At 36.8% G+C, this 14706-nt stretch overlaps 1 protein-coding gene across 1 annotated transcript in view; it reads left to right on the top strand.

Moving 5' to 3' along the window:
- Positions 1–14342, top strand: part of PIKFYVE (phosphoinositide kinase, FYVE-type zinc finger containing) — a 90781-nt gene extending 76439 nt beyond the window's left edge. The window contains exons 35-42 of the mRNA XM_042782698.1: positions 7704–7868; positions 9087–9146; positions 9848–10024; positions 10717–10820; positions 11531–11659; positions 12705–12966; positions 13604–13678; positions 14227–14342. Of these exons, the coding sequence (XP_042638632.1) occupies positions 7704–7868; positions 9087–9146; positions 9848–10024; positions 10717–10820; positions 11531–11659; positions 12705–12966; positions 13604–13678; positions 14227–14342 (1088 nt within the window). The remainder of the gene's footprint in view (positions 1–7703; positions 7869–9086; positions 9147–9847; positions 10025–10716; positions 10821–11530; positions 11660–12704; positions 12967–13603; positions 13679–14226) is intronic.
- The last annotated feature ends 364 nt before the right edge of the window (positions 14343–14706 follow it).

The raw sequence follows: 14706 nt of genomic DNA, 5'->3' as shown, positions 1-14706 counted from the left end.
GTTCAATTCCAGACCTGAAGGGCAGCTAGGGGCCATAGTCTCAGTGGTTACACCAGGCTCTATCGGACCAGCAAACCGGGCCCCTTTTTCTTTTCTTTTTTTTTTAAATGATTTTGAGTTTTGTTCCACATTGTTCTCCCACTCTCTCCAGGATCTCCTACATAGATCCTTGGAGATGTCTTTTGATGTGCATAAATGTTTAATTTTTAGGAGGTCCAAGTCGTCTAGTTTATTTTCTGCTGTTTGTGAAATTTTAGTTATGTTTAAAAGGCTATTTATGCCATAAATTAGAGCCCCCAAGTTTGCCTATATTTTTTCTTTGATCATCTTTATAGTTTTAAGTTTTACATTTAGGTCTTTGATCCATCATGAATTTTTTTTTTTTTTTTAATATGGTGTGAAGTGTGACTCCTGTTGCATTTTTCTGAAACTGGATATCCAGTTTTGCCAGCACCATTTGTTAAAGAGACTATCTCTTCCTCATTTAATGAATTTTGTCCCTTTGTTGAAAACCAGCTGTCCATAGGTAGATAAATTTACTTCTGGGTTCTCGATTCTGTTCCATTTGTCTATGTGTCTGTCATTGTACCAGTATAAGGCTGTTTTGATTACTGTTTGCATAGTAGGTTTTGAGATTGGGAAGTACAGGAAGCCTCCTATTTTGTTGTTCTTTTTCTGTAGTGCTTTGCTTACCTGAGGTCTCTTTCCTTTCCATATAAAGTTGGTGATTACTTTTTCTGTCTCTTTAAAGAACATTGGTGGAATGTGGATCAGGATTGCATTTTATCTGTAGATCACTTTGGATAATACTAACATTTTCACAATGTTAAATCTTTCTATCCATGAGCATGGTATGTTCTTCCATTTATCTAAGTCTCTTGGTTTCTTGCGGTAGTGTTTTGTAGTTTTCTTTGTATAAGTGTTTTACATCCTCGATTAGGTTTATTCTTAAGTATTTTTTATTTTTTTCTGGCTATTATAAATGGTAATGGGGGTCTGGTGGCATGGTGGGTAAGGCATTTGTATGCTAACCAGAAAGAAGGTCAGCAGTTCAAACCTACTAGCTGTTCTGTGGGAAGAAGATGAGGCAATCTATTTTTGTAAAGATTTACAGCCTTGGAAACCCAATGGGGGGTCACTTCGAATTGGAATTGACTTGATGGCAGTGGGTTTTTGGTTTGGTATTATAAATGGTAAGGATCACTGGTGGTAGAGTTGTTAAGGCATTTATCTGTTAACCAAAAGGTTGGTGGTTTGAACCCACCAGCCACTCCATGGAAGAAAGATGAGGCAGTCTGCTTCTGTAAATATTTATAGCCTTGAAAACCCAGTGGAGGTTGCTGTGAGTTGGAATTGACTCAATGGCAGTGAATTTGTTATTATAAATAGTATTTTTTCCTAATTTCTTTTCAAAGTTCTTTTTGTTAGTGTAGAGGAAATCTGGTTGATTTTTGTATGTTGATCTTGTACCCTGCCACTTTCCTGAATTCTTCTACTAGTTCCAGTAGCTTTCTTAGAGAATCTCTTGGATTTTCTATCTATAGGATCATATCATCTTCAAACAGGTGTATTTTTACTTCTTCCTTACCAGTTTGGATTCCTTTTCTTTCCCTTTCTTGCCTTACTGCGCTAGCGACTTCCATTATAGTACTGAATAAGAGTGGTGATAAAGAGCATCTTTGTCTAGTTCTTGTTCTCAAGAGGAATGCTTTTAGTCTTTCTCCATTGAGAATAATGTTGGCTGTTGATTTTATGTATATGCTTTTAATTATGTTGAAGAATTTCCCTTCTATTTCTGTTTTGCTGAGAGTTTTTGTTAGGAAAGTGTGCTGATTTTTCAAACACCTTTCCTATATCAATTCATATGATCCAGTGGTCTTTGCCTTGTTTTATTTATGTGGTGGATTATTTTGATTGTTTTTCTAATGTTGAACCATCCTTGCATATCTGGTATAAATCCAGTTTGGTCATGGTGTATTATTTTTTTGGTACATTGTTGTATTCTGTTGGCTAACATTTTGTTGAGAATTTTTGCATCTATATTCATGAAGGATATTTGTCTATAATTTTATTTTTTAGTGATGTCTCTGCCTGGCTTTAGTATCAGGGCTGTTCTTGTTTCACAGAATGAGTTTGGAGTATTCCATCCTTTTCTATGTTCTGGGAGAGTTTGAATAATATTGGTTGTCAGCTCTTCTCTGAAGGTTTGGTAGAATTCTCTAGTGAAGTGTTCTGTGTCAGGGCTTTCCTCTCCACACCGTCTTGGGGATTTTTTTTTTTTTTAATGACTTACTGAATTTCTTCTTTTGTTAGTCCAAATTTTCTACCTCAGTCTGTGTTCATTGGGTAGGTAGTGTGTTTCTAGAAATTTATCTATTTTTTCTAGTTCTTCAGATTTTTGGAGTACAATTCTTCATAGTATTCTGTTACTGTTTTTATCCCAGTTGGTTCTGTTGTAACATCACTGCAAAAAGGGCAAGGAGGCCACATGTTATGATCTCCTCTAATCCCTCAAGAGGAAGACAGAATCACCATCAATAGCCCAAGGCCTATTTCTGCAAGACCAGACATGCTGCCTCCCTCCAGCCCTTTCACCAACTGTTCCTCCCAAAGTACCACCACCTCTCTTCTGGGTTCGATAATTCACTGCAGTGGCCACACAGAACTCACAGATTATGGGGTTTATTAGGGAAGCACCAGGCTACAATTCAAGTTTAGGAAAAATGCTCAGTCTCTCTCCCAGCCCACCATCTCTCAGCCAAGTCTTTCACAGTCTCTCCCCCAGTAGTGCATGTCCCTTGGTGTCTTACTCAGCAATGCATGTCTCTTGCATCTCTTCCCCGGCAGCGCATGTCTCTTTCAGGAGCGTGTGTCTCTTTCAGCAGCACATCTTCCTCAACCTGCAGTCAGAGAGAGTTCTGCCTCTAGGTGGCCTCCTTTTGAGCTTGGCAGAGTGGCCAGACTAGCCAATCATAGCATCAGAACTCTTAAGCACCTGAGAGAGAGCCTCCCATAACATTGTATTGTGCCACGCCCAACAGAAACATTTACAGGTGGATAACATTTACAATCAGGAGCTCCTCAGTTGCTCATTCCACCCACTGAGTTTACAATGACTTATGGGTAGAAAAGCCATACTAAGTGATTTACTACACTGCAGTCACCCATATCATTTCCTATTTGTGTTATTTGCATCTTCTCTTTTCCTTTGTTAATTTGGCCAGTCATTTGTTGTTTTTATTAATCTTCCAAAGAACCAACTTCCCATCTTGTTGATTGTCTTTTTGTTTCATTTATTTCTCATCTAGTCTTCAGTATTTCCTTTCTTCTGCTGACTATGGTTTTTGTTTTTTTTGTTTTTTTTTGCTGCACTTTTTCTGTTTGTTGAAGTTGAAGGGTTAAGGTAGCAGTTTAGACTCTTTCCTTTTGATGTGTGGATTTAATGCTATCAATTGACCTCTGAGTACTGCTTTTGCTGGGTCTCGAAGGTTTTGATATATAGTATTTCTTGGAAGGAAGATGGGGCAATCTACTTCCATAGTGATACTGCCTTGGAAACCCAAGGAGGGGTCACTATGAGTTGGGTCTGACTCGATGGCACATAACAACAACAACAACAACAACAACATTTCATCCTCATTTGATTCTAGGAGTTTTTGAATTTGATTTATTATTTCTCCTATTATCTAGTTTTAAAGCTGTTTTTATTCAGTTTCCATTGATTCTTTTTCCTTCTTTTATTGATTTCTAATTTTATAGCATTGTGATCCTAGAAGATTCCTTGTATTATTTCAAAAATTTTGAATTTATGGAAGCTTGCTTTATGACCTATTATATATGGTCTGTTCTGGAGATTGACCCTTGTGAACTGGAAGAAAATGTGGACTGTGCTAGTGTTGGGTGATGTGTTCTATAGATGTCTGTGAGATCAAGTTGGTTGATAGTGTTGTTTAAATCTTCTGTGTCTTTGTTAAGTTTCTTTCTAGTTCTGACCTTCATCAGAAGTGATGTGTTAAAATGTCTTCTTATTACTGAGTTGTCTATTTTTCTTTTTAATTCCGTTAAAGTTTGTTTAATGCATTTTGGACCTCTTTCATTGGGTGCATGGATGCTTATGGTTATATCCTCTCTTGGCTTGACTCATTAATCATTATGTAGTGCCCTTCCATGTTTCTTAGGCTGATTTTTGCCTTCAAGTCTGTTTTATCAGAGATTAACATTGCCATATGCTCCTTGGAAGTGAGAATGGCCAGACTTCGTCTCACCTATTTTGGTCATGTTGTCAGAAGGGGGGACCATTCCCTGGAGAAGAATGTCATGCTTGGTAGGCTGGAGGGTCGACGAAAGAGGGGGAGGCCTTCAACGAGATGGATTGACACGGTGGCTATGATGATGGGCTCAAATATAGCAGGGATCGTGGAGCTGGCGTGGGATCGGGCAGCGTTTCATTCTGCTGTGCATGGGGTCGCTATGAGTCAGACACGACTCGACGGCACCTAACAACAACATTGCCATTCCTCTGTTTTGAATGCCATGTGCTTAATATCTTTTTTCCATTCTTTGATCTTTAATTTATTTTTATCTTTGTGTCTGAGGTATGTCTCTTGTAGACAGTGTATTTTTTTTCTTATTATTTATTGTGATTTGGGTGAAGATTTACAGAGCAAATTCACTTTCCATACAGCAGTTCACATATCCTTTGTCTCATGTCATTGATCACAGTAGACAGTGTATTGATAGGTCATATTTTCTTATCCATTCTGTCACTTTCTGTCTCTTGTCTGGTGGATTTATTCCATTTATATTCAGTGTAATTATTGATAGGTTTGAATTTACTGTTCTTTTATTTTGTTGTGCTTTTTTTGATGGCACTGATGATTTCTTTGTTTCTTATAATTTTCTGTGCTAATTATTTATGTTTATGGATTTTCTTTACTTTTCTTCCATTGCTGTTGATTTTATGTTTACTAAGTATTTATTTATTTTGCTGAGAAGGTTTACTAAGTTACTTTGTGGTCACCCTGAAAGTTATTTTATTTTCCTAAGAAAAACAGTCTGTTCTATCTTGATAGCACCTTAAACTCTTCATATGGAAGGTCTGTGTCTACACTACTTATTCCCTTATTTTGTTTTGACATTGTTGTTTACAAATTGATGTCTCTGGTTACTTATTTTTAGTCTTGTAGCTTTATTTTTCATTTTATGAAAATTCCTTCTCTAGGTTGATTTCTGGATGATGATATCATAAGCCTTAATCTCAGATTGTTTAATTTTGCTTCTCTGTCCAAATGATTCCCTTTAGTATTTTTTATAAAGTTAGTCTGGTTTTTACCAGTTCTCTTCATTTCTGATTACCTGAAAATGTCTTGCTATCATATTTAGGGCCAATTTTGCTGGATATATAATTCTTCATTGGCAGTTTTTTTACTTTCAGGATTTTATATATGTCACCCCATTGCCTTCTTGCATTCAGGGTTTCTGCTGAGAAATCAGAGCTTAGTCTTAGTGATTCCCCTTTGTAGGTAACATTTCGTTTTTCCCACGCTCCTCTCAGGAGTGTTTATTTGTTGATGATTTTGGTAAATTTGATTATATGTTTTGATTTTCTTTTGGAGTTCATCCCATTTGGGATTTGCCGAGATTCTTGGATGGATATCTTACCATCTTTCATGATGTTAGGGAAATTATTTTTCAATAAATCTTACAAAATTTTCTCTATGATTTTTTTTTTTTTTTTTTTTTTCGATCTCTTCCTGTGCTGGAATTACCATCATATATAAATCATTCCTCTTGATGGTGTCCCTCATAAATATTAGGCTTTCTTCGTTCTTTTTTTTTATTATTGTTCTTTGAACAGATTGGTATTAAGGGATTTGTCCTTTATTTTGCTGATTCTGACTTCTATTGATTTATTCTACTCCTTTGTCCTTCCTGTGCATTATCTATTTCTGAAATTTTAATCTTCTGGATTTCTAGTTGCCATTTTTGTATAATTTCTAATTGCCTATTTATTTTGCCATTTTGTTCTTGTATTGTTTTCCTGAATTCTTCTAGAGTTGTTTCTGTTTTCCTTGATTTATTTCTTGATCTCTTGAAGGTACCCTATATATAAGTCTTTTGAGTTCCTTATTAGTTAGTTCCTTACAATACCATTTCTACCTCAGGGAGCTTTTGTGGCTCTTTATTTTGGTCACTTGCTGGTGCCATCTTGTCCTGATTCTTTAGATAATTAATTATAGATTGGTTTGCTGCGTCCTGATTTTTTGTTGTGATTTTATTTTTTGATGTGTCTAGGCAGGTGGGATGGGTGTGCTCCTCTAGTTGCTAGTCTGCCTGCACCGAAGCATTCACCTTCCGTTTCCAGGTGGGTGGTGTAGCGGTTGGGTTTGTGAGCTTGGGTCTCTATTTGCTTGTCATGTAGGGTAGCTGAGGGTAGGTTGGGTGGGTGTTGTCTGCTGTCTGTTGTTGATCCAGTGGCATAGGAGCAGGCAGTGGTACTTGTTGCATGGGTGGGGCAGCAGGTGTGGCTGGTAGTGTGGATGCAGTTGTTTCCTACTGTGGGATGGTGGGGGATGGCAGGGGCAGGTGTGTGCAGGGTTATGCTTCTGCCACCTCTCATATAGTGGGGGTGCTGTGAGTGGCAGGTCAGTGTGCATGTGATTGCTTGCTCACCACCCCTTGCCAGGTGGGGGAAAAGAGGAGAAGCAAGTGGCAGGTAGAGGAGGGGGGAGAAGCAGTGGATGGGTGAGTGTGGGGTCATGCTGCTGCCACACCAAAGTAGCCTGCAACCACTTGGTGGGGTATTTGAGTAGGGGGAGTGGTGGTGGTTGGGGTGGGTGAGGGGCGGTACTCAAGGCAGAGAGGGAAGGTTGATAGTCCGGGCTGCACGAGGTGTGAAGGGAAGAGCCTTCTACATTGGACCTTGATGGTTGGGGCGGCAAGGACAGGGTGGTTTGTACCACTAATCACCAGGAGGGGGGGAGGAGGGGCATTCTCTCGTCACTGGGCAAGGGTGCCTGAACTCTTCCTGTTGCCTGCAGCCAGCAGTCAGGACTTTCTTCACTCCAGGTATTTCTACACAGTTACTCTATATCCTGTTGGAAATTCTGTGACGTTTCCTTCTGTGCATCTCCTCCAGGATTGCTACTGTCTTTGTCTCTAGGTGGCCATGCTGTGCTGGGCTGGCTGGCAGGGCCCCTCTGCTCCATCTCTTCTTGTTTGCTTGTTTTCAATGAGTTTCTTCTTCCAGTCAGTGTTCACTTTAGTTCTTTATCTTTTCATTTAATATTCAGGGTTCTAGGATTGTCTAATGTATCTGTTTCACTTAGTTTCTTGGGTCTTTGCTGTAGAGGAACAGCGTGGTATGTTTGATTAAGCTGCCATATTAGCCAGAAGTCAGCCCTAATTTAATCTTATTGTTTAATATATTATGACTGAGTTGGAAAGATAATTTTGAAAGGCTTTCTGTAGAGTTTTTCACATTTAACATCTGAGCTTTGCTTTCCTATTTTTGATCATTGGGGCATTTAACTACTCAAAAAAGCATAAAATGTGGAGTAATAGTCTATGTATATGAAGGTATCAGTATTATTCACATTTATTTTACTCATAATAAACTGCTAACAATGGAATGAGTTGAAAATTTTTTTTTCCTACTTGTAGTGACCTGTACTTAAAATTAATATGTTACCTCTTATTTTTAGCCAAAAAGGCTTCTGGAGTGTTGTCTTTCTTCCGAGGGACAGCAGGGAAAAGCCCTGACCTCTCTTCCCAGAAGAGAGAGACCTTACGTGGAGCAGACAGTGCTTACTACCAGGTCGGGCAGACGGGCAAGGAGGGCATGGAGAATCAAGTCAGTGAGCCTCAAGGTGTGTTAAAGGAGACAAAACATGCTTGCTGTAGGCTTTGATTTATTTATGTTAGCTACTTAATCCTCCTTATAAGCTAAGTACATAATTCTTACTCCCAAAACCAGGACTTTCCCTCTCTCTCTGTATCTCAGTATAGACTAGAAAACATATGGGGCTTGGAAAGTCCACTTGTTTCAGAGCATTGGTATCACTTACTGTGTGATAGAATCAGAAATTTCCTTACCTGTAAAGTGGCAAAAATAATGTCTTCAGAACTTTACTGAAGACTTACTGAGGCTGATGTATAGATCAGATGTTTTCATTCCACTGTCTCCTTAGGCATCACCTTATGTCCGTACTCACTTTGATATTTTCTTTGGGATGTGGGATTACTGACCTGTTTTTGTAAATTAAGTTTTATTGAAACACAGGCACATTTACTTATTGTTGGATTGCTTTTATGTTACGTTGGCAAATAGAGTAGTTGTGACAGAGTAATGTATTTACTATCTGACTCTTTATAGAAATAATTTGGTGACCCCTTGGTTAGACCATGAATTAGTTGTTTAAAAAATAGCCATCACATAATAAAGTTTCATCAGAAATTGAGAAACCTATTTATATTCTCTAGATTGGTATTGGGTTGTAGGTGCTTATAATTTGGTACTTTGAAAAAGGTTTTTGAAATGTTAAAGTTAGGGGATGACTTGTTCTTGTAGATATTAAAATATATTGCAAGTTTACAATAATTAAACAGAGTGAGTCTGTTTGCCAGAGAAATCAGTCAAATACAGAAAATAGCTGTGACGTAAACCCTAGTATGTTACATTTTATGTATTGCATGTGTGGCTTAACATAATAAAGGAAGTATCACAAAATACTGGGGAAGCATTATTCTATACACATAAGGAAATTAGTTATAAACTCTGATAAGAATCCATGGAAATTCTTGGTGTAAGAGCTGAGCTAGTATATTGCTATCATAGGAATCAATTAAATGTAAGAAAAACTCTTCAATCTAATTTTTTTAAAATCTAAAATTGGACTTTCAAAAGATGTATACATTTTTATTGTAATAGTTTATATACTTTAATTGTATATCTAATGCTTGTTTGATAATGGCTTGACCAGGATATGTTGAATTGTTAATTTTTGTTGTTGAATCAGGGAAAAAAGAAAAAAACAAACTGATAACCAGTTAAACTCTGCCTTTACTAATGATATTAAACCTTTTAGATGAGGCAGATGGAGGAGATACACAAAAGAAACAACTCACAAATCCTCATGTGGAGCTTCGTAAGTCTGAAATAACGTGTTATCAGTCTGGGGACAGGGAATATAATTGAGCAGATTCTAATATTATTTGAGGCTTCTAGCTTCATTCTAGGTAACCTCTCTTCTGTTTCACATTTCTATGTTGACGTGAGGTTTATTTGATTATAATTTGATTATTTGATTATAATTTCATTTATAAATTATAAATGGCTTAATTTATACATAAATTTACTTAATTTTTGAGTTTAATTTTAAATTACAATTTAATGCATACATTTATAAATTATAGTTTGATTTAATTTCTCATTTAAAAAATGTTTACTATGTCATCTGAAGCCATAGAGCCTTGATAGGGCATCTAGAATGGTTTGTGTGCGATGACAAAAGAAATTGTCATCATTTAGAGTAATATCATGTATAGTAAATCATAAGACACTTACTTAAGAATCACTTTTTAATTATTAAAATACTATAACAAGTGTAAAGTTAGAACTGGGTCTTATTTTTGTTTGAAATTTCTGACAGTATGTAATGGCGACCATATAATGCTCTCTCATCATCCCTCCAGATCACTTCAACAGATACTTAAACAGGAAATGTAGACTTAACATGAAGAGTGCTGTTGTAGAGAAAACTAGTGGTTGCATTATTTGGGAAGTGGGAGGAAAGATACTACTCATTCATAAAAGCTTTTTTCATTTACTTTTTACTTCTGTTTATAGAATTTTCTGACGCTAACGCCAAGTTTTACTGTCGGCTCTACTACGCGGGAGAGTTTCATAAGATGCGTGAAGTGATTCTGGGCAGCGGTGAAGAAGATTTCATTCGTTCTCTTTCCCACTCATCACCATGGCAGGCCCGAGGGGGCAAATCAGGAGCTGCTTTCTATGCGACAGAAGGTAAGCTTTTTGAATCATTTTAATAACTAAATAGTATCCATTTTTTTCCTCACCTAATTTATGAATCATTTGGAGATAGAATGACATTATGCAGTGTCGAAGTGTTTGTTTTTATGCTTTAGAGTACAACAATTAAATGGTAAGAGAACTTACAGAAAACTGTAAAGGTTACCTCAGGGCTGAAGAGAGAAGAAAAGATAAGAATAAAAACATTTAACCTGAAAATAGGAAGGCCCAGTTTTTAACCTTCAAAGGTTGCCAGAAGATTACGAGCATCTGTACTTCACATTCTGTTTTTCATCCCACTGAAATGGAATTATTTGAAAAAATGCAGCAGGATGGATGTTAGTTGATCAGAACTCTCTTTTTTTTTTTTTATTGTTCTGTGGTTTATTGATGTTAACAAAGGAGTTTATAAGATTTTATTTAGTATTTTAAAACTTAGATTATCATCTAGCTGTGAATTTAGGGGTAGTATTGTCAAAAGAAGAGGATTCTTAACTATAAATCCTTAGGATCCCTTCCTGCTCTTCAATTATTTGAGAATGGTATTCTGATCAAAATTTTCTGTGTGACATCAGAAAATATCTCTTAAAAGCTTAAAGCAAACAAAATATTTGGGATATTTGGAGTGATGATTATAGATTGTCTCAGTATGTATAGAATTAACACATGAAATGTCTGCTTTTTAGATGATAGATTCATTTTGAAGCAAATGCCTCGTCTAGAAGTCCAGTCTTTCCTCGACTTTGCACCACACTACTTCAATTATATTACAAATGCTGTTCAACAAAAGGTAGAAATCCCAACCTTGGTCTGTTATCAGAGATTACTGGGCCTTTTTCACATCCTGAGGGTAAGGGCTAATGGCACAGTTTTCCCCATGGTAAGATGTGAACAGGACATGACTCAGTGTCTGTTTTGTGTTGAGATGTGATAGTATCCAGTGATTTAAAACTTTTTTTTTCCCCTACCCTTTCCAGTGAGGTACCAAGTGATCTCGAGCAAGTTGCCATTAATTAGTATATAAAAGCAAACTAAAAACATTCAGACTAGATGAAATCTGCTGCTCATTTAGTAACTTATCAATTGGCTGAGACAGAACTTTGAAATGTATGCTGAGAAATGCAGGGATGGATCCTTTAGGTAGAAAGAAACCAGCAGTCCAGGTCTGCCCACTTGTCGTTGTGTAAAGTCATTGTGTAGAGTATGGTGGAGCCATTTAGTTATGGTTTACTGCATGTTATTGGTAACATTAGATGCCATAATACAATTTATGAACTTGAGAAATTGTGAGGGATTATCCCTTGGGAAAATGTTAAGGACTTAATATTTTTTATTGGCAGTGCTGCTGTGCTTGCTCCTGAGATGGTGAGGGGTGGAGGGATATTGTGTCTGACTAATCTTAGCAATATATATGGATATTATATGAATCATATGCATACCAGTGTTATATTAAAAATAACCCGTTTTAATAAGAGTTTACTTTGATTTTTTTTTGATTAGCGGCCCACTGCATTGGCCAAAATTCTTGGAGTTTACAGAATTGGTTATAAGAACTCTCAGAATAACACTGAGAAGAAGTTAGATCTCCTTGTCATGGAAAATCTTTTCTATGGGAGAAAGATGGCACAGGTAAGGATATTATTAGACCGTGGATAGACCGTGGAGCATCTAGTTAATGAAACACTGTACTTTTAATTCCTAGTATAATGAATCAGTAACATTGTATTTGGTAGTAAATATTATAATTTCGGTTGCTAGGCCAAATTTAACTTTTCGAACCTTTGTGGAAAGAATAAAGAGGATATTGTAGACTGGTCCTAAAATTTAACAAGTTCTATATCTTAGAAGTACGGAATTGTAGAATAAGAATGTGTATCTAATTCCACAACGTCAGTTTTAAAGATGATGAAACTAAGGCGCAGAGAAGGTGTGTGCTGTTCATCAACATCATGCAGCTCTTCCTAGAACTCCGATTGGTCTAGATTGGAGATGAGTCCTCTTCTCAGTATTTGTCCTTGAACTGCTTGCAGTGTGTGGTAAAGAGCTTCTGCTAGAATATAATGCAGTGTACTTACCTTTACTGAGAATGTCTTGCTGTGAGAAGAACGTCAGCTGAACGAAGTGTGCTTACTCATGTAGTTGATTGACATTCTGGCACTAGCCTCTTATGCTATCATGAGCCAGAAACAGGCTGACCAGTGCAGCTATGTAGTCTGCTTCAGATTCCCCTGACCTTTGAGTCCATTGCTTTCCTCCTCTCCACATAGTCCTAGAGAAGTACTGTTATTTCTGCTTTGGCATAAAGAACTTGCACAGAGTTTTGGTATCACAGTTTTTTAAGTTTCCTAAGATTATTGGCAGCTATATTTATATATATATTTTGCTTCATGATCCAACTGTATTTTTGGAGTTACTTGTTAATGTACCTTAATTTTGATTAAATTGGCCAGTGTATTTCTGAAATGTTTCAGTGAGTGATATTAATTTCATATGACACACTTATACCACCATGTATTTTACCATGTATTTAATGACTGGTTATAATAATTATAATTTAATTACAAAATTAAACAGTACAATAGTAGTGACTGTAAGAAGTCTTCCTACTTTTTTTTTTATAATAGTCATATGTAGCATCTCACACATAAATTACAAACACTTTTCTCTCTGCTAGGTATTTGATTTGAAGGGTTCTCTTAGGAATCGAAATGTGAAAACCGATACTGGGAAAGAGAGTTGTGATGTAGTTCTGCTGGATGAAAATCTCTTAAAGATGGTTCGAGACAACCCACTGTATATCCGTTCTCATTCCAAAGCTGTGCTGAGAGCCTCAATCCATAGCGACTCCCATTTCCTTTCTAGCCACCTCATTATAGATTATTCTTTGCTGGTTGGTCGAGATGATACCAGCAATGAGCTGGTAGTTGGAATTATTGGTAAGTAACAAGCATACATTCCTTATTCTATAATTGAAGGTAGAATAAAAATTTTCAAGATTATACTGAATCTTGTTGTTGTTATGTGCTGTTGAGTTGTCTCTGAATCATAGTGACCCCTCCTTGGGTTTCTGAAGCAGTATCACTATGGAAGTAGATCACCCAGTCTTCCATCCGAGTAGTGGCTGGTGGGTTTGAATCTCCAGTCTTCTGGTTAGCAGTCTTCTGGTTAGCCTTAGGCACTACACCACCAGAGCTCCCTATACTGAATCTAGTAACAGTAATAGCTTATGGAGTTTCTCCACAAACTTTCATTTGATATTTCAAAGTTAATAGTTTATAACTTGTCCTTCTATTCAGTTTCCTCATTTATATTTCATTATCTTCACCAAAAATACCTGAGTTCAAAAAGCCACTTACCAACAAGGCCCTATAGGGTGTTGTGAAGATTAAATGAATTCATATAAGTTAAAAAATAAATAAACAAACCCCCCAAAAATCTTTGTAATAGCACCTGGCACATTGTCAGCACTCAAAAAAGGTAACAATTGTAGAAGTAGTAGTAATACAAATTGTTATTGTCACTTATGTATTTTTATTAACATAGTTTAACTGCTAATTTTTCTACCCCTAACAGATTATATTCGGACATTTACATGGGACAAAAAGCTTGAAATGGTTGTAAAATCAACAGGAATTTTAGGAGGACAAGGTGAGTGTAGTGTTTGTTTTGTTTACTCTTACAAATGTTATTAGGTCTTTTTTGTAACAGCTAAAATTTTTTAAATGGATACTTCTTTAAAAAAAAAAATCTAAAAACTAAGTGGTTCTATTTCATTGTAATCTTCAAAATGACCAAAAACTAAGAGGAATTATGTAGGTGAGAAGTATTGGGTTTAAATTTTTGTTAAAATAACAGATAGCCTGAAAAGACAAAGTTTAAAAAAAAAAAAATAGAAGAAGGAAACCAGAGGTTCTGAGTAATGGGTGCTTTGTCTTTAATTCTTTAAAAACAAGTGTTTGAAGTTCTGCAAGCACTGCTAAGCAAGAGCCAGTCTTTTGTCATGGAAGACTGCTCCCAGAGGAACACTGTTCCATGTTACAAAGTACAGTGGACACCCTCACCCTACCTGCTCACTTAAACTGTTCCCGTATATGTGTCTATATGGTGGTTGCATGAAGGAACATAGTTGGCTGAAGTCAGTTGCCCAGTCAATTATATAACAGCTTTCTTTCCCCATTTCTCTTTCCTGATCTTAGGTAAAATGCCAACTGTTGTCTCTCCAGAATTGTACAGGACTAGATTTTGTGAAGCAATGGACAAGTATTTCCTGATGGTACCAGACCACTGGACAGGGTTGGGTCTGAACTGTTGAAGTGTGAAGCACATGTTTTGAAATGGACTATAAAGGACAGGGGCCTAGAGGAAAGGACCAAAAATAAGCTACATGTTTTATTTCTTCACATTCACCACTGAACGCAAGGCCTCTCAGTGTCGTGGCTGGTTAGGCCATCTATAACTGAAGGGCAAAAGCTGCAGCAAGTTGCACTTTGGGTTTTGAAACCTGTGAATTAGCTATTTGTTTGTAGGCTGGGGAGTTGTATGAACTTTTTCTCACTTAAGCTAAAGTACCCAGACGCATTTCAAAGGAGTAAAGGACATGGTTAAAGGATGGTTAGTGGTGAGTAGTAGATAGGATGAAAAACGGATAGTCCTATTTGCTAACTGCAGGTGTTGAG

The sequence above is a fragment of the Orycteropus afer genome, unplaced genomic scaffold, assembly GCF_000298275.1.
Source record: "Orycteropus afer afer isolate SDZICR_OR568_19922 unplaced genomic scaffold, OryAfe1.0 scaffold00002, whole genome shotgun sequence".
NCBI classification, from domain to species: Eukaryota; Metazoa; Chordata; class Mammalia; order Tubulidentata; family Orycteropodidae; genus Orycteropus; species Orycteropus afer.
This window is presented reverse-complemented; position numbering and strand designations above follow the sequence as displayed.